At 44.5% G+C, this 27261-nt stretch overlaps 2 protein-coding genes across 4 annotated transcripts in view; one reads left to right on the plus strand and one right to left on the minus strand.

Moving 5' to 3' along the window:
• NR4A3 (nuclear receptor subfamily 4 group A member 3) overlaps nucleotides 1-25151 on the minus strand; it is a 29015-nt gene extending 3864 nt beyond the window's left edge. Inside the window, exons 1-8 of one of the 3 annotated variants that reach the window (XM_071736973.1) lie at nucleotides 24707-25141; nucleotides 22998-23080; nucleotides 21927-22082; nucleotides 18291-19174; nucleotides 15755-15884; nucleotides 14611-14783; nucleotides 9125-9324; nucleotides 7935-8113 (exon numbers count right to left, since the gene is read on the minus strand). In XM_071736973.1, coding sequence (XP_071593074.1) covers nucleotides 7935-8113; nucleotides 9125-9324; nucleotides 14611-14783; nucleotides 15755-15884; nucleotides 18291-19172 — 1564 coding nt within the window. In that variant the 5' untranslated portion in view covers nucleotides 19173-19174; nucleotides 21927-22082; nucleotides 22998-23080; nucleotides 24707-25141. Of the gene's footprint in view, nucleotides 1-7934; nucleotides 8114-9124; nucleotides 9325-14610; nucleotides 14784-15754; nucleotides 15885-18290; nucleotides 19175-21926; nucleotides 22083-22997; nucleotides 23198-24706 lie in introns of those variants that run through there. The other 2 variants (XM_071736971.1, XM_071736974.1) reach the window with 2 other exon arrangements.
• A 109-nt stretch (nucleotides 25152-25260) lies between these two features.
• On the plus strand, nucleotides 25261-26786 carry LOC139792929 (WAS/WASL-interacting protein family member 2-like). Its single transcript, XM_071736899.1, has 2 exons — nucleotides 25261-25643; nucleotides 25804-26786. Exon 2 carries the CDS (start codon nucleotides 26040-26042, stop codon nucleotides 26784-26786), a length of 747 nt encoding a protein of 248 aa, XP_071593000.1. The 5' UTR covers nucleotides 25261-25643; nucleotides 25804-26039.
• The last annotated feature ends 475 nt before the right edge of the window (nucleotides 26787-27261 follow it).

A 27261-nucleotide genomic window follows, 5' to 3' on the forward strand; every position in this document is an offset into this window, starting at 1 on the left:
TGCTTCAGAACAACACTCACCCAAGCAGTAACATCTGCTTCAGACATCTTTTTACCTTGCAGGAATTAAAAACCCTAGGTATTTTAAGGGCTTTGTTTACATTAAAACACGAGGAGTTAATGAATATTTAAAGCTTTTCCAGTAAGTGGTGTACAGTGTAATTATATAAGCCTTAACTATACAGGTCACTGAGAGTAAATACTTAGGCAGATTCTGCCATTAAAACTCTCGGCAGATAAATATTTTATACAGATTTGAAAAGCTGTAGGGTGTTGGTTTTTTTTACCACCAGCCCACTGAGAGAATCTGCAGGATATTAAATTAATCTTGCCGTCCTTGAAGAGTTCTCATTTTTTAATCTGTTTTGAGATTGTTTCCTCATTGTGTAAGTGAAGATATCTTTATAGATCTAGGGAGCTGAAATACTAGAATGTGTCTAAAAACTGGCTGCAAATTAGGAGAACACATTTTTAAACCAATGCCTTAGAAGGTGTATACGTTGTTGCAGGATACGGAAAATTATCTCTGCCTCTGGAGCACACAGCAAAGTTGCTACCATTTCCAGACAGAATTAAACAGCCTTTGTCTCACACAGACAAGTTCAGAAGGTTTCATGAACAAATTATATCTTGGGTGGCTAGCCACGAAATGTACAGATAAAAAATACAACCCATGCAAAGATTATAAAATGAGTAGCCTTGCTTTAAATAACAAAATCAGGGAAATTCAGAATTAAGAGACATTTCATTCTTAAGTTGCTTTCTGGTGCTACATTGAAGCAATATCTGAAAACCAGGCTGTCCTCACCTGCACGAATTGCCACACAATGGCCTCTGCTACTTGCAAATATTTACAAAGGTAATTCCTCATGACTGGAACTGCCTCATGCAAGAAAAGGTGTTCTCAGTCTCCAGTCCCTAAGGCATCCCTTGTGGACCCATAGAAAGTCAAAGCCATCTATGTGGAAGCCCTTCCACTAATAAAGGGCACAACATGCACTCAGGCTGCAGTCTCCGGTGTTAGTGTCCAGTTAGTAACTGGGGGATGTACTAGTGTAAAAAACAGCTCCTTGCTTCCATAGACTCAAGGAGTCTTGGGTCTAACTTACTCATAAATTTTAATTTAATAGGGTACAAACAGTAGGAAACACATTTTCCACACCACCTGTCCTACTTGGGCAAAAGAAGACCCACATTAGTTCTCCCTTGACATAAAGGCAGCAGCACAAGGCACCTCTGGGCAGTGTGTGCACTGGTGCCAATGGCCTCTAATCATTTGTTGTCTTCCATGGGATGTTCTCATCCACCTGGGCATGATAAGGCCCAGATTTGTCCCCAGAAGGACAGCTAGTCAAAACCAATAGATTTTCTCTAACAGATTGAGGAGGTGTGTAAATATTATTGTATCCACGCTTTCTTATAATGGCAATTAAAAAGGCACTGGGTAAAGTGAAAATAGGATTTCTCAGCTGTATGTTTTAGGATACCATTGATTTTAGCAAGAGAAACGGGGATTTACAGCAAAGATGCCATAAGCCCGTCAAAATGATTCATCAGAAGTCTTGCCTCTAAAGCTCTGCAAACTTAGCAGCTCATCCTGGCAAACTGAACACAGCAACTATTTTACACTTTTCTCCTTTCCCCAGGCATCTCACTGTGATTCTGTGCTATAATTATGCTGATCAGCAAAAAGCTCATAGGAAAAAGGAAGAGAGCAGCAAAGACTGTCACCAGCTGTGCTACACCTTCTCTCCCTAATCTCTGCTATGGAATAGATTATGCCAGGGGTAGGAAGACTGAGGGTTACCTGTATGAGAAACACATTTCCTCCCTCCTGGGGAGGAATTTTCTTATCCTTGAGTATCTCAAAGACCCTTGGGCTCTAAGCTCCATGTTGGGGTGGGTCAGTTTTAGCCTTAATTCATTCTGAGGTGTCAGTCAGTCAGAAATGCAACAGATTTATGCTGTAAACTTAAAATAGGCCTCTTGACTGTCTCAGTTTCAATAGTTATCTGATTTTCTCTTCCCCCTTCATAATCCTCTTCCCTTTCTATAACCCAAATAAATGCATCTTCTGGTTGTCTACAGCTTTCTGCTTGTCTTGTGCACAAGGTAGCAAAATTGCAACTTGGCAGATCCAAGTCTCCCTTCCTGTTGCAGTCTGGCCCATAATTATCCTGCCTAACCCTTTAGGCACCTCGCAAGACTGTCCAAGCTAGGAGCACAAACTTCTAGAGCTCCTCCTAACATCAGTGGAAGGATGGGCATTTTTAGAAGATGGTTCAGATTTTTAGTGGACAAATCATCTTCTGGAGATGTCCAGTATTTTTCCATCAGCTGTGCAAGGTACCTGAAGTCAGATAAGCTGAATGGCCACATAGGACATCACAGTTTGCTCCCTCCTTTAAAAAAAGCACCATGTACCACCGAAGCCACTGACTGATGTAGGAAGAAAGAGTTCTTGCCTCAGCAAAAGGGTGGGAGGGGAGAAGGAGGAGTGAGTACTTCACTTTGATGCTGACAGTGTTTCCCTCAGCAAAGTGGCAGGGGGAAGCCAGACAATGCAATCTGGAGGTTTCTTTGGGGTTTTTTTTTAATAACTTACTCTCCTACACTCCTCCAGTCTGCCACCTGCTCATATGTAGACCCAGCACATGAAGCACCCACTCCAGAGGATCCTGGCAACAGGACTGAAGGATAGCTGCTGCTGAAGAGTAAGTGAGCCTCCCTTCTGTAGAGAAGTTGGTCATATTCTTGTTCAGAAAGGAATTGCAGCAGCCAGACCCTCTTTAGTCAGACTGGACTCTTTACTATTTCTTGGTATGCCTGATGGTGCTAAAGATTTTGTTTGTAAACTGGAATGGAAAGCCCAACAGCAGGAAAACACACACAAACTCGTAATTAATTGAAACCTTACAATATTCTTCAGTGTTCTGGTGCCAGTCTAACAAAACACTAAGAGTGTGAATAAGCCAAATATATACAGTGGCTCTGGGCTGGTCTGTAGCACACTTAAAGTAAAACATATGCCCAAAGAGCTTGGCTGAATGAGGGCTAGAATCTTCTGTATTCAGCAGCATCCCACTGAGAGTGTCAAGTGGGCAAAACAATAATATTTTGATGTGGATAGAGAAAGGAAGAAGCAGAGAGGAAAAGAGAGTCAATGAGAGAAAGAGAGAGAGAAAAGACCAGCAGTTTTAGAGAAGGCAGAAATTTGAGGCTAAATTATGCCCTAAAGTGACCTTGAGGTGTCTGCATTCTCAACCTTTATCTTGTGACACTGTTAGAAAAATGTAAAGCAAGGCACTACGAATGGTCATCTGGAAAGTTAAGGAAGCATTTTCAAGAGTAGCCTGAGCCTGTATCTGATCTACTCTGCAAAACTTGGTCATCAAAGCTTTCTCTAATTCTGGGGTCAACACTATCCAGTCCAGCTTAGAGTGCTTTTGCAGGAACACTTGTGATCCATGCAACACACTAAACTGATAGAAATCATCCATGTGGAACTAAGGACAGAACTTGTCCCAAGATGACCAGTGTTTTCTTTCCATATTGGAACTTTAACTCACTGGGCACTACATCCCAACAGAGTAAGTGATCCAAAGAAAAAGAACAGGACTGAACCCAGTTCTTGCTTTCATGGGGATGTGGGGTGAGTGTCACATGTTGCTTCCTAACTACTTTCTTCTTTCTGATGCTTTCTGATGCTGATGTGCTCTGGAGGAAGTTGTGTCCAGCCCTTCTTAACCAACTGAAGGAAGTAAAAAAAGAGAAGAGAGACAGAGAGAGGAAGATCCTAAAGGAGTACCTTAGAGAAAAAAAAGATGTGTTTTGGCATTGCAGAGTTTTAAGTTAACCATTTGCAAGCCACCCACAATAAACCAGACGTCACTTCTTTAATTCTGAGTGCTCTTTCAAACTGACATGCTACCTGAAAGGACTGGAAAATTCAGCAGAAATCAACAGGATATGTTTCCTTCTATACAACATACTGCAAATCCCCATGAAACATATGATAAGCAGGAAAAGGACAAATGTATGGATTTATAATAGATTATACAATGCAAAATATGACAAAATCTTTTCCTGCTTATACTATGTTGTGCATACCTTTAGTTTTACTCAAAGCAAGCAGCAAATTAGTGTATACTGTGCTATTCACTAGGTCTCATGTTGTACTCTTCAGAATTACTAAACAGAACAAATGGTTATAAATGCCTATATGCAGCCTACGCTGTGACCTGCAGCTGTGGTTGAGACAGGACATGCAGCCTTGCAGCTCCACACAAGTCAACAGAGTTAATTAAAGGGCATTAGTACTAGAGAAGATGTTACTGGGGAGATGATTTGAAATCCCAAAATGAGAGAACATCCTTCAGTATCTTGGGACACGGGGAACAGTGGAATGCCTTTAAGTCTCTAATGCTAATTCGTACTTTCATTCCTTCTTCCTTCACTGGGACAGAGATGTTAGTTTTCCCTGCCAGGCTTCTAGAACAGAGAGAGAACATGCAAAAATACAAACCAAACCAACCCTTTTCTCCTTCAGCAATACTGCCAATGTCTAGTATACAAGAAGGTTTCTTTTCTAACACCATATCTTTGTTTGGGACATGGAGATCACTCCTGAAATCAAGAACTTGTCATTATTCCCAGGAGCATTTTTCTTTACCCAGAAACACAATTCTTGAATTTGGTGCTACCAAGATGCTGTACTGTATCAAAACAAGCTAACACTATTATAGAACACTTGATTTTGTCTTTTTCTTCTTCTTTGGTTGAACCCTTAAATAATGAGAGGCTGACTAGCAAAATAAGAAACTGCAATATAATAACAGACTAGCAAAATAAGAACTGGAGCAATTTGTGTCACAAGGAAGAAAATTTTGCTCAAGCCAGCGTTATGATTTTGCAGTGCTAATAAAACCAAACAACTAGATTTACAAAATTGAGGTTTCCTGCTCCTTCCTATCTTGTAGCCCAGTGACATGGATTTCCATCTCTAACATAGGAGATTCATGGTCAGATCACTTCCTATTGCAATCAGACCAGAGACTGGGCCATGGGTGTCCCTTTGAGCACCAGCTTGTTCCCAAATCATCATACACAGCATCCATTTTGCAGCCCATGAAATATTTCAAATGCCCTCAACACAAAAGACAGAGATACTCACTAGTTGGATATCCTATGTTCCTGGAAAAAGTCACTCTCTCTTGCTCTGACTCATATAAAGGGCTTGAACCAGGCTTTGCTAACCCTCCATTGCCTCCAGCAGTCCATAACAGCAGAGTACCTTCTCCAGAGATTAGGAAGAGCACTGAAAACACCTACCTAAATCTAAGTCAAGCCTCAGAAATTCTGCTTGAAAGCATTAAACAGACTTCAGATTTCCAAAATTTATTTTTATTAATTTTTCTCTTTGGGTGGAACTAGCTGGAAACCAGCAAAGGGCTTGACATACTCAAGCTGCAGGGAGAAGACAAGAAGCCATTTCTCATGGAATACAATACTAGAGGCAAACACCAAGGCTGAATATAAAATGTCAATATACTACCACTAAAAAAGTCTCAAAAGACTCTGTCCAGCACTGGTTTGTGCTGTAGCATCATAATTAATTTATTTCCTCTTACATTTTTTTTTTTTTTGGTATCATTCATCATCATACAACACCATCCATTTTCATGTGACTATGTGTGCCTGGCTCCCTAAATTAGCTAACTACCTTTGGAGATCTGACCTGTGGATATAGATTACTAAAAACAGGAACTTCAACCTAATTTAGATCACATATAATCATACTCTGTCCTTAAGAGCGAATCATTAGAGATTTACTTTTTATTGCCTCATGCAATAAAAGAATATACAGACAGAATTGCTCTCCTTTTAAAGGCAACAGTTACTTCCCTTTATATAGAAACTTTGGGAAGTCCAGCACTGTATTGCCAAGTGTTATTACCAAGGAAAGGAAGAGATGTGGGGCATGACCAATTAAAAGCTCTTTCTATAAAATATTTTGGGATGAAATGAACCAGCCACTGGACAACTTTGGCTCTTTATGTACAGGCAAGCAAACAGTGTCTAACTGAATGCAGAATTACCATGTTAAAAAAAAGGCATGGATTTTTAAGGAGAATAACTTTTCTTCCTCTACAGTAGCTTTTTCTACATTCACTTAAGACAGCTTGCTGGGGATCCAGTTCATTGACCTCTCAGTCTTCAGGAAGGTAATCAAGAACAAGCTATCTGTGTCTAATTTTAAAAGCATATCTAATAGATAGTAAATGATCTAATTCAACAATGTGTGCTACATATATGTAAACATAAATGCCTGTGTGTAAATACATATGGACATGCACAGCACCTACCCTTGATTTATAGATAGTTAAGTGCAAACACATAGATATATATGTTATATATGCATATAGGTATGTATATACAGAGACACATAAATATGTATTTATGACCCATGTATTTAAGTATGCATGAACATGTCAGTAGATCTTTATACGTAGGAATAAAAAAAAAAAGAGTTGTTAATGCTCTTTTTCACTGTAACACCTCACTCACTGAAAAAAAAATTCATACAGTACAAAGCAGTTCCAATGGGTTATTCTGGACCTAAGTGTTTTATCCAAAAAACTAGAATCTGGGCCCTAAAGCACTCTTTCCAACTGCAGAAGAAATGAACAGAAATTAATCAAAAAATTGAAAACACTTTTAAGAAACAAAGAGTCACATGTATACACTAACCCTTCACCACAATGCAGGAGGGAAGAGTACTACACACACTCTTAAGCCAAAATCTTGGCCCTACAAATGTCACCATGAAGTGGTCAATTTTAGCTTTTATATTTGCCATTGAGTGTTTTATCTCACTGTTTCCCTGGCACCACCTCATCCTAGCTACAATGAAGGCTGCAGCTGATATTGTTGAGACCACTGCACACAAACTGGTGGATGCCTGAAATACAGAATGAAATCAATATCCATCCCAGTGGAGCTTTTAGCATCCCTGGGAAGATCCAGCTCAAGGCACGCTGAAGCCCCCTTTCACACTGACAACAAAGTTGCCCCTTTATACCACAGCTTCTCTGAAATGAGTGCCAGGCTCTCTGCAGAGCTGACTGATGCTCTGGCTTCTGCTTGTCAGGCACCCTTACTCCCAGCCCTTCCTGCTGCCATCAGCCATGCTTCTTAATTGCAAGGAGCCCAAAGCATACAGTGTGCACTTCAAGGGGCTTTGTTGTTTCAGGACTGAGACAATTACACTTTACGAGGTTATGCTCCCTCATTTTGCATTTATTGGTGAGATTTGGCAGATTCTGACATTAGTTTCCTGCTGTTTGCCCTAGCAGGCAGAAGGGGTGATACGGTCACATGCACACCCAAAATTTTTTGTACAACTGCAGAAGATAATTTTTTTTTCTTACTGTTCTACAATTTTCTCTCTCAAAAAAGCAGTACATTGATACACACAGTAGCTTGGCTACCAAGAGCAGCCTGGCTGCCCTAATGAAGCACTCTGGTCAAGCTGTCTTGAGGAGAGAAGAACAATACCAGCTGTACAGCTTCCAGCTCTCAGGCTACCTTGCTGTTAGTATTCCTAAACAGAAGACCTACCCTTGATAATTTCATTAGGTTTTTCTGGGAATTAAGCAAGTATATTGAGCACTTATGTAGGAGCCACACAATTTGCTTGGAAGCATCGGTTTTTTTAGAGACTATTCCAAGAAAACAAAGGAACCGTGAAGAAACATATTTCACTTTAATTAATAATAGCCTAATGTTAGTCCACAATTTCAAAATGGTCATTCCAATGCTTAAAAATTATACTCACTTTATCCTGAATATCGCTAAATTAACTCAAGTTGTTTGCATCTAGAGTAAAGCAAAGCAATAGAATCTGAAGCTTTTTATTAGCAAAGGGGCACTTACCTGTAACCATAGTTAGAGCTGATAAACTTGCTAAGGCTGGGATATCAAGGTTAAGGCTCTTTAAGTTTAAGGAAAAGTCTTTAATAGAGTCGAGCCACTCCCCAAATCCTCGAAGGCACTGAAGTCTATGAAGCACAAGTCCATTGCAGAATACAAACTTATCCTCAGCAGTATCAGACCTCAAATAGAAATAATTGAGAAAATTATAAATGCATCTTCTACATTACAGCAAAATTCATAACTGGTATTGAAGTGTCTGTCATTTAAAATCCAAGGCATATTATCCTAAGACATATGTGGGCATTCACATTTGACAATATGCTTCTCCCTTGGGGCCAAAGGACAACAAACAAGCTTCTATGATTGCTTACTTGGTAGAGTTATAAGCCTGAGGTTAGCTGTAGCATGTGGTGAAGACTGTCTAATTAGTTAAAATTTTGGTCCTGCCCAAAGGCATAAACAGAGAAGACATTTTACATTAAATACTGTGTGTTTGAACAAAAGGGATAGTAACTAAGTGCATTTTGAAATACAAAACTAATAAAAACTGGAGAAAGAAGGGGTCATTTTCAAGCTAAAGAATCAAGACCATAATTCAAATTACCAGTTTGGAATTTCCCCATTCTCTGTGAGGTGTTTTTTTTGTTTTTTTTTTTTTTTTGGTAAAGTGTCTTAACTGGTTCCAGACTGATAAATAGCATCTCATTTTATGAAATCACTTGGTATTAAGAAGAAAAAAAATCCAAAAGAGATTTTAAATCTTCTTCATCCCTTTAAAAAACAGACTACAAAGACATGCACGTGCAAAAGGGAAGAAAGGAAAAATCTTTCATATTGAAGGTGCTTTTCTATAGGTTGTACTGTTGAGTATGCAGCAAACCTGCTCACATATTACATGAGGATCAATTCTGATTACTACAGGAGAAGAGGAGGTGGAATATCAAATAAAAAGAAACACTTTAGTGAGAACTACGTGCTCTTTCAAAATAATTTTCTTAGTTTTGTTTTGGGTTTTTTTTCTGCAGTGTAAACAAATTAAACCCCATATCCTTTGGATGCAGACATTGCTGTTTTATAGTTTTTTTGGTACAACTGACAATGTTCAAAGACAGTGCCATATTTATTCCTTAAAAATATTTAGATGGATGATTTTTCACATCATCTTAAGAGGAAATGAAAAGAATTGTTACCTGATGGAGAGTCTTAGTACAAACAGCTCCAAAAAAGCTGATTCTATGAGTAATGTCTGATCTTCTTTTGGGAGGTCAGTAAATCCTGGGATTTTTTCTGCCCAGCCTCTAGTTATGTCAATGGAGGCAGTCAGAAGATTATAGAACTGTTGTACATGTTCTGCATCTGTGCCTGCAGCAGCCTGATCAGTGGAACAGTACTAAAATGAAAGCCACAGAAAGCAACGTTATATGCATTTAAGGGCATTCTGTGAAACATACAGCACTACTTGCCCGACATAATTTCTTTCTGTGGCAAAGCTGGCATTATTGTCAAAGGCATAATAAGTAGGTTTACATCTATCTACCTATTTAGCTACCTACAGGCATTCTGCTATTCAGAGGTATATTGTAAAAATACTTCTACACGCATATGAATAATTTAAAATTTATAAAATTACAAACTTAGGCAATAACATCACATTTTACAAGTACCTATTAGTAAACAGGAACAGAAAGCCAGTGTGTAGGATAATTCCCATCAAAAAAGAAGAGGAATACTATTTAACTAAATACAATTAGACCCTTTTCCCATTGATGAATTTGTCTCGGTAGGTCCAAAATGCAGATTTATTCCCAAACCTCTCAAACTGCATTTTATCTGACAGTGATAGAGACATGTAAGATAAATCATGTTTTATCTGACACATGCAGCATTGCTTCATTTGAATACAGGATTGGTTCAAAGTAAACAGCTGCCCTGTATCACCTCTTATCCTTCAAATAGAAGCATTTAAGGTTCAGGAGAACCTATTATCCTGCCTATGAGGCCATAACTCTTCCAGACAACCATTCGACAGGCTCAGCTTGCTCAGCTTCCCTGTGACCCTCTGACAGCTCCCTCCCTGCTATCTCTGACTTCCTCACCAGCAGAGGATCCCTGTCACTCCCACGACACTGCTCCCTCTCTCCTGGCAGAAAATACAACAGGAGCTTTCGTGACTTAGTCTGACTCTGTGCTTGGAAAGTGATGATGGTTTTCTGAGCATCAACTTAATAATTTGGGATTTATTGTAGCAACATCCTCACTATCAGACATCTGGTGGGTTATTTCTGGGAGAGACTTCATTCCCACTCTGTTTCTGGGACTCAGTCAAGGAAAGGATGGGGTAGCGTCCATGGCTGAGAGAAGTGTTTCCATGAAATCTGTTTTCATGGAAACAGCTTTCCACATAAAGGTAGGACTAAAGGTTTCCTGAGGAGTGCCCCAAACCAGAGTGGAAGCAGAAAGACCCATATCTCTTTCCTTATTGGTAACAGTGGGCTGGCAGCCTCGGAAAACCTTATTAAAGCAGTGTCACTGCAGATACTGCCCAAGTTGCTAAGTGCCACCCAGAAGTCACCTCTGCACAGGAAAGAGAGGAGGGCAGCAAGATGTCCTGCTCTCCGCTTGCATGTCCCAGTTGGAGCTGTTGTTTGTAGGGATGGGATGAAGGACACAGTGTGAAGAATTGCTGATTGACTGGAGAACCATAGGAATCTCTGGCAGTATCTGGGGTAGTGGTGCTAAGCCTGAATGACTCTCTTCTGCTTCCCCAACATTATCTGCATGAGTTTCTCATGGTAAGCTCCCGCTCACATCCTTTGTCAGCTAGCAAAGAAGCAGGTGATCACTCTTATAAACCTCATGTGGAGACATATTCTGTCCCAGCTAGTCCAAAGGATCCTGTGACAGTGAAACAGGTAGAGACAAGAATACAGAGAGGATGCAAAGCAGCAGTAAAAAAATCTATATGCTGCATCATTTACATGTTCATCAGGATGCTCAAGCAGCACGAACTCACTACTCCTGGCCCTGGACTGCAGCAAGATGGCTGGGCAAATTAATGGGTAGAAAAAGTGTTTTCAGAGACCTTACATGTTCCAGACCCTCTTAAAAAGAAGCTATCCAGCAAGCCAAGACAGTGTGCATCTTGGCTCTAGGAAAAGTGCTTTGCTGCACAGAGGCTGACCTACCACTCCTTTCTGCATGGGGAAACCAAACAGGCTGATGGAAACTCCCGCCTCACCACAGGTGCTGTTAAAGCAAGACACATTCTAGATCCTTTGAGCAGTGAAGAGGAAGGAATAGAAGAGGAAAAGAAAAAAGGTACTACCCTCAGTGCATTCTAAATATAACTCATTACAAGTCAGCATAATTATGCCAGGTATTAATTTGTTCCCAGTATTTATAAAACATTCCTTTGGCAAAAGTCGGGCTAAGGTTTAACATTTTCTAACGAAGCTGAATGCTGCAGTACATCACATAACAGTGAATGCTAGAGTACGGTACACCCCACACGGGGCACTTAATTAAACTAAATGCATATAAAAAATTATAAACTTTATTTGTTGTTATAGTTTATCCTGTGAAAATTATTTTAGAAGAAAGGCAAAAATTATATGGATTTGTATAATTTTTAGCTGCTATAATACATCACTGCTTGCTACAAAGAGTCAGCACTTGTAAAGAATAGCTAAACTAAAATATTAATTACTTGTAACAGATTTATGAGTATGTAAGTGACCATAAAAAAATATGTAATGGTTCTGGTTTATTCATCAAAACGAATGGGGTTTCTCTATAACTACTTCATCCAGAAGAGGTTTTATTTGACCTAAATTCTGGCCAAGACATCTGATAAGCCTGCCCTTGGTCAGAAGGACACAGTGCGGAAGGGCTGCGCTCTGCGTTTCTTAACCTGCTCTGCAGACTGGAGGCATACCTGGAGAAAGCCAAAGATCCTCCTTACTCCCTTGCTCAGAGTTCCTTTGAGACTTAAACAAAATTCATCTGTTACTCAAGGAGGGGGCTGCACATGTGGCAGCATTAACTTGTAGGGTATATTTAAAGAGATTCGCAAAGTGTGACGCTGGGGAGCCTGACAGCACCACCAAGCTCTACCCTTTGCCTGCTTTCATCAGACCTTCATCACCTGCTACAGCTGCAAAAGCCTAACAATAACATATTTGCACAGAAGAGAAGCTATCCTTGGGGTTTTTTTTTTCCAAAAGTCCTGATATTTGCTTAATTTTGTGGCTGGGGAAGGGGGAGGATTGCTACCTAAGTGTTGCACTCTCCCCCTAAAAAGGAAACATTTCTATATAAGCTGATGGCTATTCTGTATGAATTCAGATACCAAGATAGAGTGTCTGTGTCCCATCTCACTTGAAGTGTAAACTCGTGGAATTGTACCAGTAAAACAGGTGTGAGGCCACACTGAGGTCCTTGGCCTTTAAGGAGTTCAGAAACCAAATTCTCTTCCTAGAATTTGATTTTTGAAACCAAGTGCCTAAATATACCATTGCTGTGGACTGGTAAGTTAGAAACAGTGATGAAATGAAAAGCAGACATATTCTGAACAGAACCAGTTCCAATCTGTTTTGGTTTAAAAATTATTGTTTATGCAATTTATTTTTAGTTTTGTTTTGGGGCTTTTTGTGTTGGGTATTTTTTTTGTGTGTGTGTGTGTGTAGGTTTTTTTTGTAGAAAAGGGGTACACGTTCCTCTCTGAAACCCATTACCAGTATTCTTAACATGGTCAAAACATTATGGCTGTAAACATGAAAAACATGCTCAACATTAAGGTCATGTCTTCAAAAGTGCTAGGACTGACTCCAAAGTCAGGCTTCCAGGTCACCATTGGTGGTGCTTGACAGGGTCACAGCCTAACTGAATGTGCTGAAAGTTAATCCTTGTGGATACAGGGTTAATATTCAAAGGGGTTTTTTAGCATTGCAGTATGTTTGCAGCATATTTAATTTAGTCAATTTCAATTTTTTACACAGCATTTGTTTCTGATCTCCCTCATCTTTCAAAATAAGTATAAGATTTATGAAAAGCATATGAATCTACTGATGTATTTTAGCATATTTTTGTCTTTTCAGAACTGATGAGCATAACAAAGTATTGTTGATTTTATTGTAAAGAAAAAATTATATATTAATATGTCCTACAGACAGTCATACTTAATCTTCTATCTACCAAGACTAAATTAATTTACTGTCAATCATATGCTTCCTGTAGTGTCCAATAGAATTGTTCAACAATTAGATCTGTGGGCTGTTTTCATGAAAAGAGAAATAATCACTGCAGGACAAAGAAAAAAAGTCACATAAAATACACAGTTTTCATTATTTCTTTTTGGAAACGCAAAAGAACTTTATATCTATAAATAAATAAATACATAAGGTTATATATCGCTTTCATGGCCTGGGCTATTATATGGCTGTAATTCTGTGGAACCCAGCAGACTTCTGTCAAAGAGCACAGCTCGTCACACACCTTGGTATTTGCAAAATGACCCCCTGGGACATTCTGGGTAAGTTAAAATATGTGTAAATATGGCTAATGCATTCTCCCTCTAAAAGCCTGTCAGACGATGAACAGCTAGGATTCTTAATAATAGTTTGGAAAATTATGTGATTGTATACTTGCAGATTAGCTTGAAGAAAAGATGTTACACTATGCTTAAAATTGCTAAATGATATACGTAAGTATAGTCTAAAATAGAATAATGTAATTTTTATATAATTACAATCAAAGATGTTTTAGTATTAAACATTACTCAGCAACAACTGATAAATGGCCAATGGAGATGTTGTCTGAGTATAGCTGTATTTTTATAGTCTCAGATTTAATAATATTTCATCAAGGGGAAGGAATTTGATCTTGTTTTTCTTTAGTTGTCATTTTTGTTTTTCCTGTATCAACCTGCCTAAAAATTCATTCAACAAGCCATTTCAATGCTATACTTTAATAACTATTGAAATTTTTATGCTTTCAAAATATTCCATGAATATTGAAATGGTGAATATGATGCATTTAAGAACAAGTTTACAAAAATATGTAATCTGTGGTAAAGTTTTGCTGAGATAATTTTTTTTTTATTTTGGCTTTAAATTGTTTGGTTTATAAGTGTGAATTTTACTGAAGAAATATTCATGCTGTGGTATCCAAAGCCAGACCCTGATCCCTTTTAAATAATGGCAAAATTCCTTTTGATTTCAATATAAATGGCCCTATCCATCCAGTGTGACTTTGGGCAACACATAGGGAAGTTCTATTAGATTTTAGCCTTCAAAACTTGGAAATTAAGACACTGGACATACACATACTGCTCCTGAGTCTGGTAAATTAAATTGAACGTATTGTAATTGCCAGTGTTTCGGCACAGCCTTTTGCAAGGAGAGTGTTCCAAGCATTTTTGCTTTCCCTCACCTATGGAATACACTGCAGATAACTTTGTGAGTGAGATCTTCACAATGAAGAGTTACTAACACTCATTTCTACCGCATCTCCTTTCCCCTCATCCTCCACCTACCCTGAAAAGACATGTCTGGCTGGATAAATTCCTGCTAAATTTCACATTTAATTCCATTTTAGTCAACTGGCTGGTAAGTAGCAAGTGCAGTTCATGAACCATTTTTCTGTGGAAAATAAAGAGGCAAAGAAAAACGAGACCTACTCTTGAATAGTCAAGCTCCCTGGGCGTGGAGTCAGTTAAAGCTCGTACGAGGGCGTTCATCATGCTGAGGGGAGGAGAAGGTGGGGAGGGCTGAGAGGGCTCTTGCTGTAAGGGGCTCTTTGGTTTGGAAGGCAGTCGACCTCTTCTCCCTTTCAGGCTGTCTGTACGGACAACTAGGAAAAAAAAAAAAAAAAAAAAAAAAAAGAAGAAAAAAAAAAAAAGTAATCGTATGTGAAGATACCAGCAAATGACAGATCAGACTGAACACCTGCTTTTCTTATGAGGTGGCCAGCTCAGCAGTAATAAGAGTATGTATTCTCCAATTTCAGCACATGCTCGTGATACCTTTGACTGCAAAGGAACATAAATGCTAACAAAATTGTGGCAGACCTCCTATGATCATAAGCAGCAATGTAGCTGCTGATTTAAAACCCAGCTGTGTTCCTACTGTTCATGCTTTGTCTGCAGCACATCTACATGCCCATGTATGTGCCCACAAACACACACTACTGCTGAAATAAAACCGAATGTGAAACACAAATTCTAATGCTCCTGCTACTGGTTCACCTTTAAAATGGAAGAATGACTAATTCAAAGTAATTTCAGCTTTCTTGAAGCATTTGAAAAAATATGGTCACGCTATGTAAGTTATACTATTCGTGGTAGTATTTCCAATGGTGCTGCTCACAGAGTATTACTCACATACTTAAATATTTGCAGAACTGGGACTAATGAGTTGATCCTGTTTCCATATAAATGGAATTTACAACCAGCTGATGGGAACGAGACAAGATCCTGTACCAAAATGCAGGCAATCCAGTGCAGCCCCCGGTGAGATAGGAGGGGAGAGCCAACAGCATTATCGAGTAACGTTCAAAGTTAATAAAGGAGACATTTTGGCCAGTGTCAAATTATCCTCTTGTGACCTTGCTGATCTTGAACTCTAAGGTCTAAGGTCTAAATATGGTAATATTGGTGAAAAGAAGAAAATCAATACACTGTTACACAAATACACATACTTGGGGGTAAGTCATGAATACCACCCTGTAAAATTAGTTGTAAAGGCATCCATGTACACACACATGCAGAGATTCATTAAACGTAATGTTTCAGTGTCTGGGGTAATAATAGCAATAGTTCTTACCTTCTTTAACCATGCCAACGCTGAGACACTTCTGAAACCGACAGTATTGGCATCTGTTACGACGTCTCTTGTCCACTGGACAGTTTTTATTTGCCAGGCAAACATATTTTGCATTTTTCTGAACTGTTCTCTGTGAAAATGCAACACAAAACTAGTAAACTGATCGTTTCTTGAGCAACTTAGGACCTGACAAAATGTGTTTTAATTACAACATGAAAAGCGACAGTGCAATTCATATAATTAGATAAAATTAATTTCCTAACACACTAGCCTGCAGGAAAAACAATTTTATTAGTGTTAGCTGCTGACAATGAAAATCATCTAGGATTGTTCTGAAGCAAGTCTCTGGAGACAGGCAACTTTGAATGATAAAATCATATCTGAAATTACCAGGTCATCGCATCTACCTTTGGGGATTAGATTATCTCCGCTTTTAATATCCCTTTGGGAACAATTTTCTACTTGGTTCATTCCCTTGATTATTGCTGACCTTATTAAAATAAAATCAAAATGATCTGCGATGTACTTCTCTTGCTATCACTATTGTTAGTCAAATACCACAATAACTGGTTTGGTTAGCCATTAAAATCATCAGGGGGAAAAATAAAAATACCAGAAACCCCTACAAAATATGTTAAGTTAAATAGTCTGGGAAAGCTAACCTGACCTGGAAAAAAACCCAGATAGAATTATACTGAAGTTATATACATTTAATTAACTGTAAAATTATCTTAAAGCTATTCAATACATTTGAAATTTGTAAAAAACCTGATAGGCTTTGGCAGCACAGAACAAATATTGATGCACAAATGTATTGTCTTTCCCTATTTAAAATCAAAGATACATCAATAACTAACTCTGAAAAAAAGGAAGAGAAGAGAAGAGAAGAGAAGAGAAGAGAAGAGAAGAGAAGAGAAGAGAAGAGAAGAGAGAGAAGAGAAGAGAAGAGAAGAGAAGAGAAGAGAAGAGAAGAGAAGAGAAGAGAAGAGAAGAGAAGAGAAGAGAAGAGAAGAGAAGAGAAGAGAAGAGAAGAGAAGAGAAGAGAAGAGAAGGCAAACAAAAAAGACATTAATAGGAAAGACATCAGAACAGGAACAAATTTATCAGTTCAACATTAAATATTAAATCTTTCACTGCAATACTGAAATTTACTGAATAGGAAAATGTTATTTGATAATTTGTGTTCCTTTTCAAATAACAGCTTCAACTAAAAATAAGAAACTCAGCAAATATTGTTCAGTGTGCTTTTATGCTGAAAACTGTTTAATTTTGCAGAATAAGCTCTAGATAACTGCTCACAGTCAAGGATATGCTATTGATTTCTACAGGGGCAGGATCGGGCCCATAAGAGTTTCTACTTCCATGTTATCTTTGTTTCCTTTCCTAATTGTATTTTAATAACAAATGAGTTTTACATGAGATGTGCATTTTACCATGTTGTCAAAGAATTATTATTAAGTAAGATTAGCAGCTCTGTGTACAATTTAAAAAATGTTGCAAGCCCTCTCCCCCAACTATTTTTGTGCTATTTTTGTTCTCATTGTATCTTTTACCAGAACAGGGCCCTGACTGCTATTTTTGCAGGAAGGCATATACTGAATCACCCACCAGTGCATCAGATCTTAAGCTTTCTGCCCAGAACCATCCCCCTAAAAATCTGTCCCTAGTTCTTCACTTAAACAAGTTAGCTATGAAAATAGCACTGGAACCTGAACTCAGTCTGTTGAAAGGGAATTACGAAGCACCCAACTCTAGGAGCAGTGTAAGAGTATTCAGATCTTAAAAACGCAAGCACAAAGTTTCCACTGAGAAACTTTAGTGTCTAAGTTACTGGTGTTGCTGTTCAGCTGCAAAGCCTTTGCTGTTGCAGAGCAGGCACCAGGACCCTGTGCAGTGCTTAGTCACTGCTCTGCAAGCTGCTTTTCACTGGTGGGGACTCACTGGGCTCCTGAGCAGAAGAGTAACAACAAGACAGCAACCCAGTAAAACTGGAAGCGATTAGGATCCCATGCATGAAAAGTTTCCTCTTGTTGCCAGCCCTACAGTCCTCCTCATCCCCAACCACACCAGGACAACAAATGGCTCTGCTATAATCAACAAAAGTAGCAAATGGACTCCACAGTTTCTAGAATACTTTCCTCACTTAAAAATGAAGTTTAACTAGAACAAGGGACTGAGTAAAACCCAGGCTGGATGTATTCCAGGTGAGTTTTTCTACAGAACAAATGCAGTTTATAGCTCAGAGAGGAGTAGTGACCCAAGCTTCAGTTGAGGGATGCTGGCAGAGTGGGACGCCATCAGCCCAGCTCATTGCCACAGCCCTGCCTCAGCCAACACCGGCTGATCCTTTTATCCCTTGCTTTGGCCTTCTTCAAAAACTTTGGGTGGGACTCCATCATGCTCTGCTGGAAGTCTCTGAGCTCTAACACAACCCCCTGAGCTCAGGGGCAAGGACCAGGAGTGTACCTGGGCAGGCAGGAAGGGAGGGGAAGCTGAGGGAAAAAGTGGGTAGGGGAGCAATCGGCAGAGCTCTCACCTTGAAAAAGCCCTTGCAGCCCTCGCACGTCCGTACCCCGTAGTGCTGGCAGGCGGCATTATCTCCACAGACGGCGCAGGTGCCTTCCCCGGACGAGGAGCTCCTGCTGGGTGGGGATGGGAGGCCGCTGCTGCCACTGCTGCTCTCACCCATCAGGCCTGAGGCGGCTGCATTGAGGCCGAGCGGTGGGAAGGCTAAAGTGGCTGGTCTTTTGGCCAGGTGAAGCCCATAGGAATGGCTCTCCATGGGTGTCTGGCTGGCGGCGGGTCTGTCAGAGCCGAGGGGCAGGCTCAAGGAGGCAGGGTCATAGCACATGTGGGCGGCTGCAGCCGGCGTGTGGGGGGGAGAGTGCTTGAAGTGGAAGAGGGGGAAGCGTGGAGGCACGGTCTTCATGGGGGCAGCATCCATCAGGTGTCCAGGTGGCAGGCAGGTCTGGGTGGGCTGCAACGGGGGTTCGTCCCACAGGCTCTGGTGAGCGGGGAAGCCGGGCGTGGTGGGTGTGGAGGGTGGCGATTGCTTGAAGTACATGGAAGTGCTGGGCATCCCCTCATCTGTGGAAGGTGGCAGTGGGGGCTGGTACGGGGAGAGCCTGGTGTCTTCCATCTTTATGTGGGGCCTCTGGCCAGAGGAGGCAGATTGCATTTGGTAGAGGCAGGAAGGCTTAAGCTCATAGCTGCCAGAGTAACCCTCCATAAAGGTGCTGAAGCTGGGAAGGGAAGTGGTGGCAGTGGCAGTGATCTCAGTACTGCTCAGGTCCATGGTCAGCTTGGCATAGTCAGGGTTCATGATCTCCGAGCTGTACTCCGAGCCATACGCATAGGTCTGAGCTGCATAATTTGAACCTGGTGGTGAAGGACTATACTGCGCTTGCACACAGGGCATATCTGCAAGGGCAAAGGGGAACATTAACCACGAGCACAGTGCACCGAGGCCATGGACTAAACCCCTGTGAACTTCTTCCCTAGAAGGTTTCCCACATTTCTCAGCAGACACTTAGGTACCCAGCTCCCACTCTCACCTGGACAGGGGACATGTAGATTAGCCTCGAGTCTCTGCCTTTCAACAACAAATATACATTGGAAATTGACTACATGTTAGGTATTAGGGATCCTGCTCTCATCTAGTTGTGGCAGCAAGTCAAGTTTATACGAGTACCAGTGAGAGAAGAAGCCATCCCAAGCTGCCCTGCATCTGCTGCTTAATATACATAGGTGTCAATGAGAATTAGATAAGCAGAATGAAAACAGCTTGTGGCTCTAAATCTATCTCTGTATGTGTGCAACTGTGCTATAGAATTTTTGTGAAGGGTAAAAGAGATTATCAAATTATATTAAAAATTATTTAAAAAAAAATCATCAGAGGAACTACTCAAATCACTGTGTTTGCTACTTAGGACTTGCAAACATCAATTTTGCTTGCTTAACTCTGGGCCTTTGAAGCATATTTCTGGTCAGCTAATAATTTACGGTTGCTGTCTAAATAGTAGTTTTAAGGCTTATCTGTGGTAGAATATTCTCAAAAAAAACAACCAACCAACCAACCAAAACATGGGTGGTATACCATATCCCTAAATTTGCAAACATGTAAGAGAAATAGTACGTGGTATTTCTGATTTTGTTTTTACAGGAGAGCCAGATAGAGGCTACTAACAGAAGTGGTTTTATTCATTAGCCATAAAAGTTGATGTAGTTCGCCAATAGCTGGGATAGTTGAAGCAATACAGTGCCTGGCTATAAAGATTTCATTTTTTTTTTTTTCTTTTGTTTCCTACTAGTCTGCTGTTTCTTTTGTTGCTCTCAGGAAATAATGGCCTCAGCTCTGCAATGCATTTGAGATTTGCCTGGCTAAACATTGTGATTCTAGCCTACTGTTTGAAACTCAAACTAAAAGCGCACGGTGTATTTTGGTTCCACAGAAGAAGAATAAAATGCATCGATTAGTATATATTCCCTTGTAAAGAGAAAATAAAAGTAAATATTGAGAAAATATGTGTCAAAATTAAGTGCAGTTCCTCTCTAATGGTAACTTACATTCCAAAAACACTTAAACTACAATTCATGATTTAAAAAAAAAAAAAAAAGCAAAAGCAACCCCAAAAGAATGCCTTAAAAATAATGGACTTTTCATCAGTATTTAATAATTTTATAAAGTATTTTATAAGTATTTTATAAAAACTCCCTTTGCTTACAATTTTTAAAAATTCACTTGAGCCTGGTATGCAGGAATCTAAATAATTTGTGTTAAATCAACTCTTAATTTTTTCCTTTCCTCTTTGCAGATAACATTTTTAAACTGAGCACCAGATTTCAGTTATTGTACCGTCACAAACCATTCAGATCTTTCTTCTCTTTGAGAAAACATTAAAAACTAAGAAAAAAAAAATAGTGGTGTTTTCAGTCCTTCCTGAGACTAAATCCAAGTACTTCAAGAAAAAAGCTGGACAACTTTCACAGCCTTTGCCTCCCAGTGTTATTGATGCATTTTCCTACTGTTCCTCTTTTTTTCCCTTTTTTTTCCCTACCAATTTCTGTCCATGCCATTCCACGCACACACATTTCATAGCAAATCCTGTTACAATAACTTGTTAGTTTAAGGACTGTCTGTTAAACATAAAGATCATGGCTCAATCAAATAAAAAGGAAAAAAAAAATTCCTTCCAGACACCTCCACGGAGAATGGACTGAGAAATACAACTGAGAGAGTGGACAGATAATGTCTGAAGTGGACATGTTGATACACAGCCCTATGAAGGAAAAAGGCTTTTTTGCTAACCCAGAAAATGAGCAGGAGTTGAAGGAAACAGAAAATTATGCTTTTTTCCCTGTACTTTTCTAAGCACAACAGGTTTATATCACTGAATTCTGTGCAAATTGGAGTAAGAAAACCAAACTCTCAAATGAATACGACCCGAGGACAGGAAAAATAGACCTGAATTAAAGGTCTGGTCTCTCCTGGCTCTGTGGGACTCCTCCTACCTCGCCTTTTGCCAGCATGCTCAACTGACTAATTCTAAACCCTACTTTTCCACTTAGGGCACCGATATTATCTACCCTGCAAAGTAAATAATGTGGGTTTTTTTCTTCTGTACCCAACAATATAAAAAAAAGAAAAAAAAAAAAAAAAGAAAAGAAAAAAGAGAGAGAGAGAAAAAAAGAAAAAAGCCCCACAGGAGGCCCATTGAAGAGCAACCTGTCATCAAAGCTCAAATGAATGGGTAAAAAAAAGAAAAATCAACGTAAGGGCATTCGGAGCTATCACCTTATTATTCTGCTGGTTTTGAGAGAGCTTGACACGATGGATACCCCGTGTAGCAAGCTGGGCTCCTCAAAGGAACACTAACATCGCACCCATTTACCCCTTAAAACTGGTACGTCTTTGGTCGGAGGCTGGAAACCCCCATGTGCCCTGAGACAGCATCCTCTAAAAGCCCTGTGAAACGTGGGCGCTGCCCAGACCCTGGTGGGATTTAAACACCCCGCGGCCTCGTTACGGAACGTGGGGGACAGATGATGCCAAAAGGATTTGGGAAGGGCAGGGGCCGCGGCAGGATCTCTCTCAGCCGCTTCCCTCCTCCTCTCCCCAGGGAGGGGTGCGTGTGTGTGTGTAGAAGACGGGCCCCGCAGAGCGGCATCTTACCTGGCGGGTATCTTGCGCGCTGAATGGTGGGGCTGGAGGTGCGGGCGGAGGCTGCGGCGGACGGCGGCGGGGGGGTGGTGGGTGCCGGCTGGGACCTCTCAGCGGCGGCGGGTGCGGGGCCTGGCCTCGGCGGAGGGCGCTCTTCCGACCCGGGTTCTGTCCGCCGCCGGCGGGGCGGGAGGAGAAGGCAGAGTCAGGGGGCGGCAGAGCACAGCAGGGCCGAGGGGTACCCCCTCCTAGTGCCTCCCCTTTCCCCTAGACCCCCGGCGGAGGGCCGCGGGGGGACCTTCTTCCACCCTCGCCCGGCAAGCCCCACGGGTGGGAAGGGGGAGACGGACTCGGAGAGCGTTCCTGCCAGCCCCCGCTCTCTCATCACACAAAAGGCAGAACGCACGGCGCTGGGGCAACGGAGCCACCGGTTTGTTCTCCGAGCTAGGAGCCTGGGGAAGGCAAGAGCAGAGCCCCGGGCGGGATGACTGCAGCAAGCGGGGCAGCATCCGCAGAAGCCCGCTTGCCCGCGGGAACTTTCTAATTTTTTTTTTTTTTTTTGAAGGGGAAGCGGCCAGCAGCAGGCTGTAAGTTTCTATGCAAGGTATCAGCCGGGCTTGGGCTTTCCTACCGAGTCTCCGAGTCCCGCTCTCCGTCCGTCTCTACTCCGCGGGACGCCCCGCGGCCACAACCGCGGGCGCGGAGTAGGAAGCACGTCCCCGCCGCGTCCCCCCCTCCTGGGGGTAGAGCTTTGCCCCAGCCCACCCGGCGCTGCCAGCGTGGCCGGGGGCTCCGCGGCAGACGCGGCGCCGGCCCCCGGGAGCCGCTACCCGGCCACTCTCGCTCGCTCCTTGGGTTATTCTTGCCTTCCCCGCGCCCCTCGCCTCTGATCCCACCCTCCCTTCCTCAGCTCCCGGGATGTTAGTGTCTGTCAGCTCAACCCTTTCACTCCCGCAGGTTTTGTTCGCTCCCAAGCTCCTGCGAGGCGGCTTCCCGCTCGCCGTGGAGCGCCCTAGGGCTCCTCTCCGTTACCACCCCCCGAGATGCCCCCCCCGCCCACCCCCACCCTGAGCCACCCGTTACCTAGAGACACTCGCTGCGCTTTTAACCATGCAACACCCCTCCGGACTGCAGCCGGCCGAGCCAGGAGCGCAGAGCCGTAAGGGCTGTAAATTAGGAGGAAATAACTACCCTTGTCAAAGCTCTTTTCTTCCTCCGTGCACTTTACATTCAGCCCCGAGTGACACCCCTCCCCACCCTGTAATACGAGGAGGAAACCGTGAAACACTCCATTGTGATTGAGACTTCTTCAGGGGAGTTTCGAAACCTTCATTTAACCGGGAGGGACCGCGGAGGGGGAAGCTTCATTGAATTAAAAAGTTTTGAGCTCGATTTCCACCGCCGGTTACCTCGCGATTTTTTTTCCTTTTTTTTTTTTTTTTTTTTTAAGGGGGGGGGGAGTGGGGTCCCGAGCCGCACGGTCACTCCAGCAAATATCCCCAAGCTCGCATGGGATTCACCTACGAAGAAACCGTCTGGTCTGGTTTAGTCCATTGTTTTTACCGGGGCCTGACTCCAGCATACAACGGTCTCCACGGAGGACAGAAAAATAGGGCGAAGAATGTAATCGAGTGAAGCGGCTTGGATAAAAGTTAGCGATTCATTCCCAAACTTTTTTTTTTTCTTTTTCCTTTTTTTTTTTTTCCCCTGGAGGAAAATATCCGATCACAGCACATCAGCCACTGTACAGAGAACAGCATTTTCCGCCCTTTCCCTGGGAAATGTCCTCACACCGAATGCATCGCATTCAATAACTGCAAGCTAGACAACATCGTTATTAACTAGCCCCGCGAAGGTGAGCCGCATCTCCGCCCGGGACAACATACTGCCGTAATGCCACCCTAATAACTGTCCCCCGACACAATATCACAACCTAGCGCCCGCGCTGTCTCGCCTCTTTCCAAGACTGAAACTTCTTTCCCGGGCGAGAAGCGAGAAGGCAAAAGCGAAGGGCGCGGCGGGGGCAGGGAGCGGGGCAGCGGCGGCGCAGCCCAGTCTCCCCGCACCGCACCACCCGTGCCGGGCCACCGCAGCCTCTCGTTATCATTTCTGACCTTCGAAGGGAAAAGTGCACATTTTCGAGGAGCAGATGCCGGGCAGACGTGCCGAGCAAAGATCCCTTCTCATTTCAATACAATATGTCACATTCCAGCAATTACCTCTTGGGGCGAGCTCTTTCGGACTGCTGCTCTCTCCCAAAGTGAGATTAGATCAACCTGCCCCGCCGTCCCTATTAGACAGCTCGAATTCATGCAAAGCCACCTATTTCCCAAGCGCAGTTAAAGGAAGGAGACAAATTACTGCCATTCATCACCGGCGCTGTAAACTCGCCGCCGCCGCCGCCGCCGGCAGCATCATTTCCATGACAACAACTAGCAGAAATACCTTAGTACCACCGGCTCCGGCTCCCGTTCCTCTCAACCACAGCCCTCCTGTTAGAGAGGGGCCGCGGTGCCCCGAGCACTACGAGGGTTGCTGACCCGGCAGGGAGGCTCGGAAGCCGAGAGGCAAATGAGCATCCACGGGGAGGAGAGGTTTGGGGGGAGTGGGAGGTATGGGGAAGGAGAGGGAAAAGTTTCATCGAGAGCCCGGCACAGCAGCGCGTCAGCTGAGCCTCCTCGCCCGCCGCCGGCACCTCCCGAGCATCTACCCCGGCGGCGCAACTTTCACAGAGTGGGGACACGTCGCGTTGTCCCTCTCCCTCGGCCGCTCCCCCTCATTCGTATACGTACTCGGTTGCTGTAGAGGTTCCGTCTTTACATCTAGTTTGTAGGTGCCCGCTTCCTTAAAGGCGCATGTAGGCGCTGTCCAGCGGCAGGACCAGAGACTCAAAACCCCGAAGGCTCCCGGCAGCTGCAGGTCCGGAGGGTGCGTTATCCCGAGGCATGGAAAAGGATAGAAAAAGCCCGAAGAGCCAGGAGCCCGTCCCCGGGCGGAGGGAGGGAAGGAGCGGGCGAGCGGACGGGCGAAGGATGCCGAACCGCCGCCTCGATAAGCCTTTGTGTGCCTGTGTCTGTGTGTGTGTGTGTGTGTGTGTGGCGGGAGCCGGGCCGGGACCTGCGCCCGCGTCCGCGGTGCGATTGCGAGTGCCCCGGGGTGCGCGTGTGCCTGCGCGGAGAGAGGGGACGGAGGCGCCTCTCTGCGCTGCTCTCCCGCTCCCTCTCTCTGAACGTCATTTATGTGAGAGGAGCCCTAGCGGCCTCTCCATAGAGCGGCTGGAATGCGAAACGTCAATAGTGACGCCATGGGAGCCTGACGCTACTGACCCCCCCCCCCCCCCGCCCCAGTGTGTGCGCCGCGCTCCCGCCGCACCGCGCCGAGCCGTGCAGAGCCGTGCCGAACTGTACCGAACTGTACCGAGCCGTGCTGTGCCGAGCCGAGCCGAGCCGAGCGCAGCAGCGCGGGCAAGACGGCCGCTCCGCGCCGCCGGCAGCGGTACGGGGCGGCCGGCCGGCTGCCTTGGAGGCTGCACGCCTGCGACAGCTTGGCGAATTGCTCCCAAGCAGATTATTATTATTATTGTTATTGTTATTATTATTATTACTATTATTATTATTAGCAACAGCGATCGTGTGGTTTTGCAAACGCAGAACTCCTTACTGAAGTGGTTCAAGGGGAAAAGAGCTTTGACTCGCTAATTAGTGGCACTTTCAGGAGTAATTATTAAAGGTTTCTTTTTTTCTTTTTTCTTTTTTTTTTTTCCCTCACTCCCTTTTTTTTTTAATTTTTTCCCCCTGTTTTTTTTCTTTCACTTTTCACTTTTTTTTGTTCCTTTTTAACTTTCTTTTTTTTTTTTTTTTTCTTTTTCTTTTCTTTCGAAACTTTCCAGTGCGCAGGAGCAAAGAGCAGGTTGCGGAAGGTGCCGCTCAGAGGGAGCACTCGGGCGAACGGCCCTGAGAAAGAGAAGTCCGGGCACCCGCTTGCGTCTGTCTGTGTCTGTCTGTGTGTCTGCTTGGGGCACCGAGCCGGGGAGAGAGCTCTGTCCTCCCGCCGCCTCCGCCGCTGTGCCCGGTGGTGTTTTCGCTTCCGCTGCCGTTAGCCGGGCCGTTTGTTACTGTCACCACAATGCTTCGTACGAAGGGGCTCCGCGACACGAGTTCAACCGATGGGGGCCGCGGCGCTGCGGAGCCGGGGGTCAGGAGGCTGCCCCGCTTCGCCGACCCCCGCCGCCCCCAAGAGGAGGGGCCGCCGCCGCTGGCGGCACTTTCGCTTTGCCAGCTCGGGTCCCGCCGCCTACTCGCTTCACCAGCCCGGCGCCGGCACCGCCGCTCCCGCCCGGAACGACGGGGAGGGGAGTCCGCTGCCGGTGCGTGCCTGAGCGCACGCCGCGGACCGCCTGTACGGCACGGGCGCCACGTAAGGGCTCGGGATCGCCTTCCGCAGGCGGTGAGCGCCGTCCCCCCGAGGGCGCCGGGGCCTCCCTCCCGGGCCGTGGTGGGTGCCAGCCCCCCGCCCTCTTCCCCTCCCCCCTCCCCCCGCGGGGGAACCCGCCGTCCGCCGGGCTCCCCGCGCGGCGACACTTCCCCTCCGGACGCTGCCAGCCCCCGGCGGGGCCAATCAGCGCCTCCACGTCACCGCGGAACGCCATCCTCGTGCCGCCGCGGCCAATCCACGCACAGGACGCGGCGGGCCCCGTTCCGAGGGGCGGGGCGTAGCGGGCTGACGCACGGCAGCCGCGTCATTGACGCAAGCGGCGTTGCTAAATTTAGCCGCCGGGCCCCGTGCAGGGCGATCGGGATCGCGCGGGGGAGGGGGCGGAGCCGGAGCCCATTGAGTGGCGGCGGCGGCGGCGGCGGGGCGGGCGGGCGCTAGGGGCTATTTTTGGACCCCCCGGTTGTGATCCGGCCAAACCAAATATAGACGCGGGCGGGTATTTATAGCGGCGGCGAGTCCCATTGTCGTGGGACCGCGCCCCCGCCCCCGCCCGGCTTCCTCTGCGCAGGGGGTGGAGTGCGGGGCCACGGGGACCGCCCGCCCGCGGGGACTTGGCGCGCCCACGCAGCTGCCCCCATCCCCCCCCTTCCGTGCCCGCACCCCACACACCCCCCTAGCCTGCACCCCGCGACTCTCCGGAGGGGTAAAGTCGCAGCCGGCCGCTGGCTTGGCCGGCTCTCCTCTTCTTTAGAAAAGAGGCGCTCGGTGGCGGGGCACTCGGGCTGCGCGTCCCGCGTGTCCGGGCGGCCGCCCCGGGGAGGTTTTCTCGGCGCAGCGTGCGGTGCTTTCGCTCCCCATCTCATCCCTGCCATCCCCCGGGCCAACCAGTTGACATTTCCGAGCGGCGGCCAAA

This window comes from Heliangelus exortis, chromosome 2 (genome assembly GCF_036169615.1).
Source record: "Heliangelus exortis chromosome 2, bHelExo1.hap1, whole genome shotgun sequence".
Classification (NCBI taxonomy): domain Eukaryota; kingdom Metazoa; phylum Chordata; class Aves; order Apodiformes; family Trochilidae; genus Heliangelus; species Heliangelus exortis.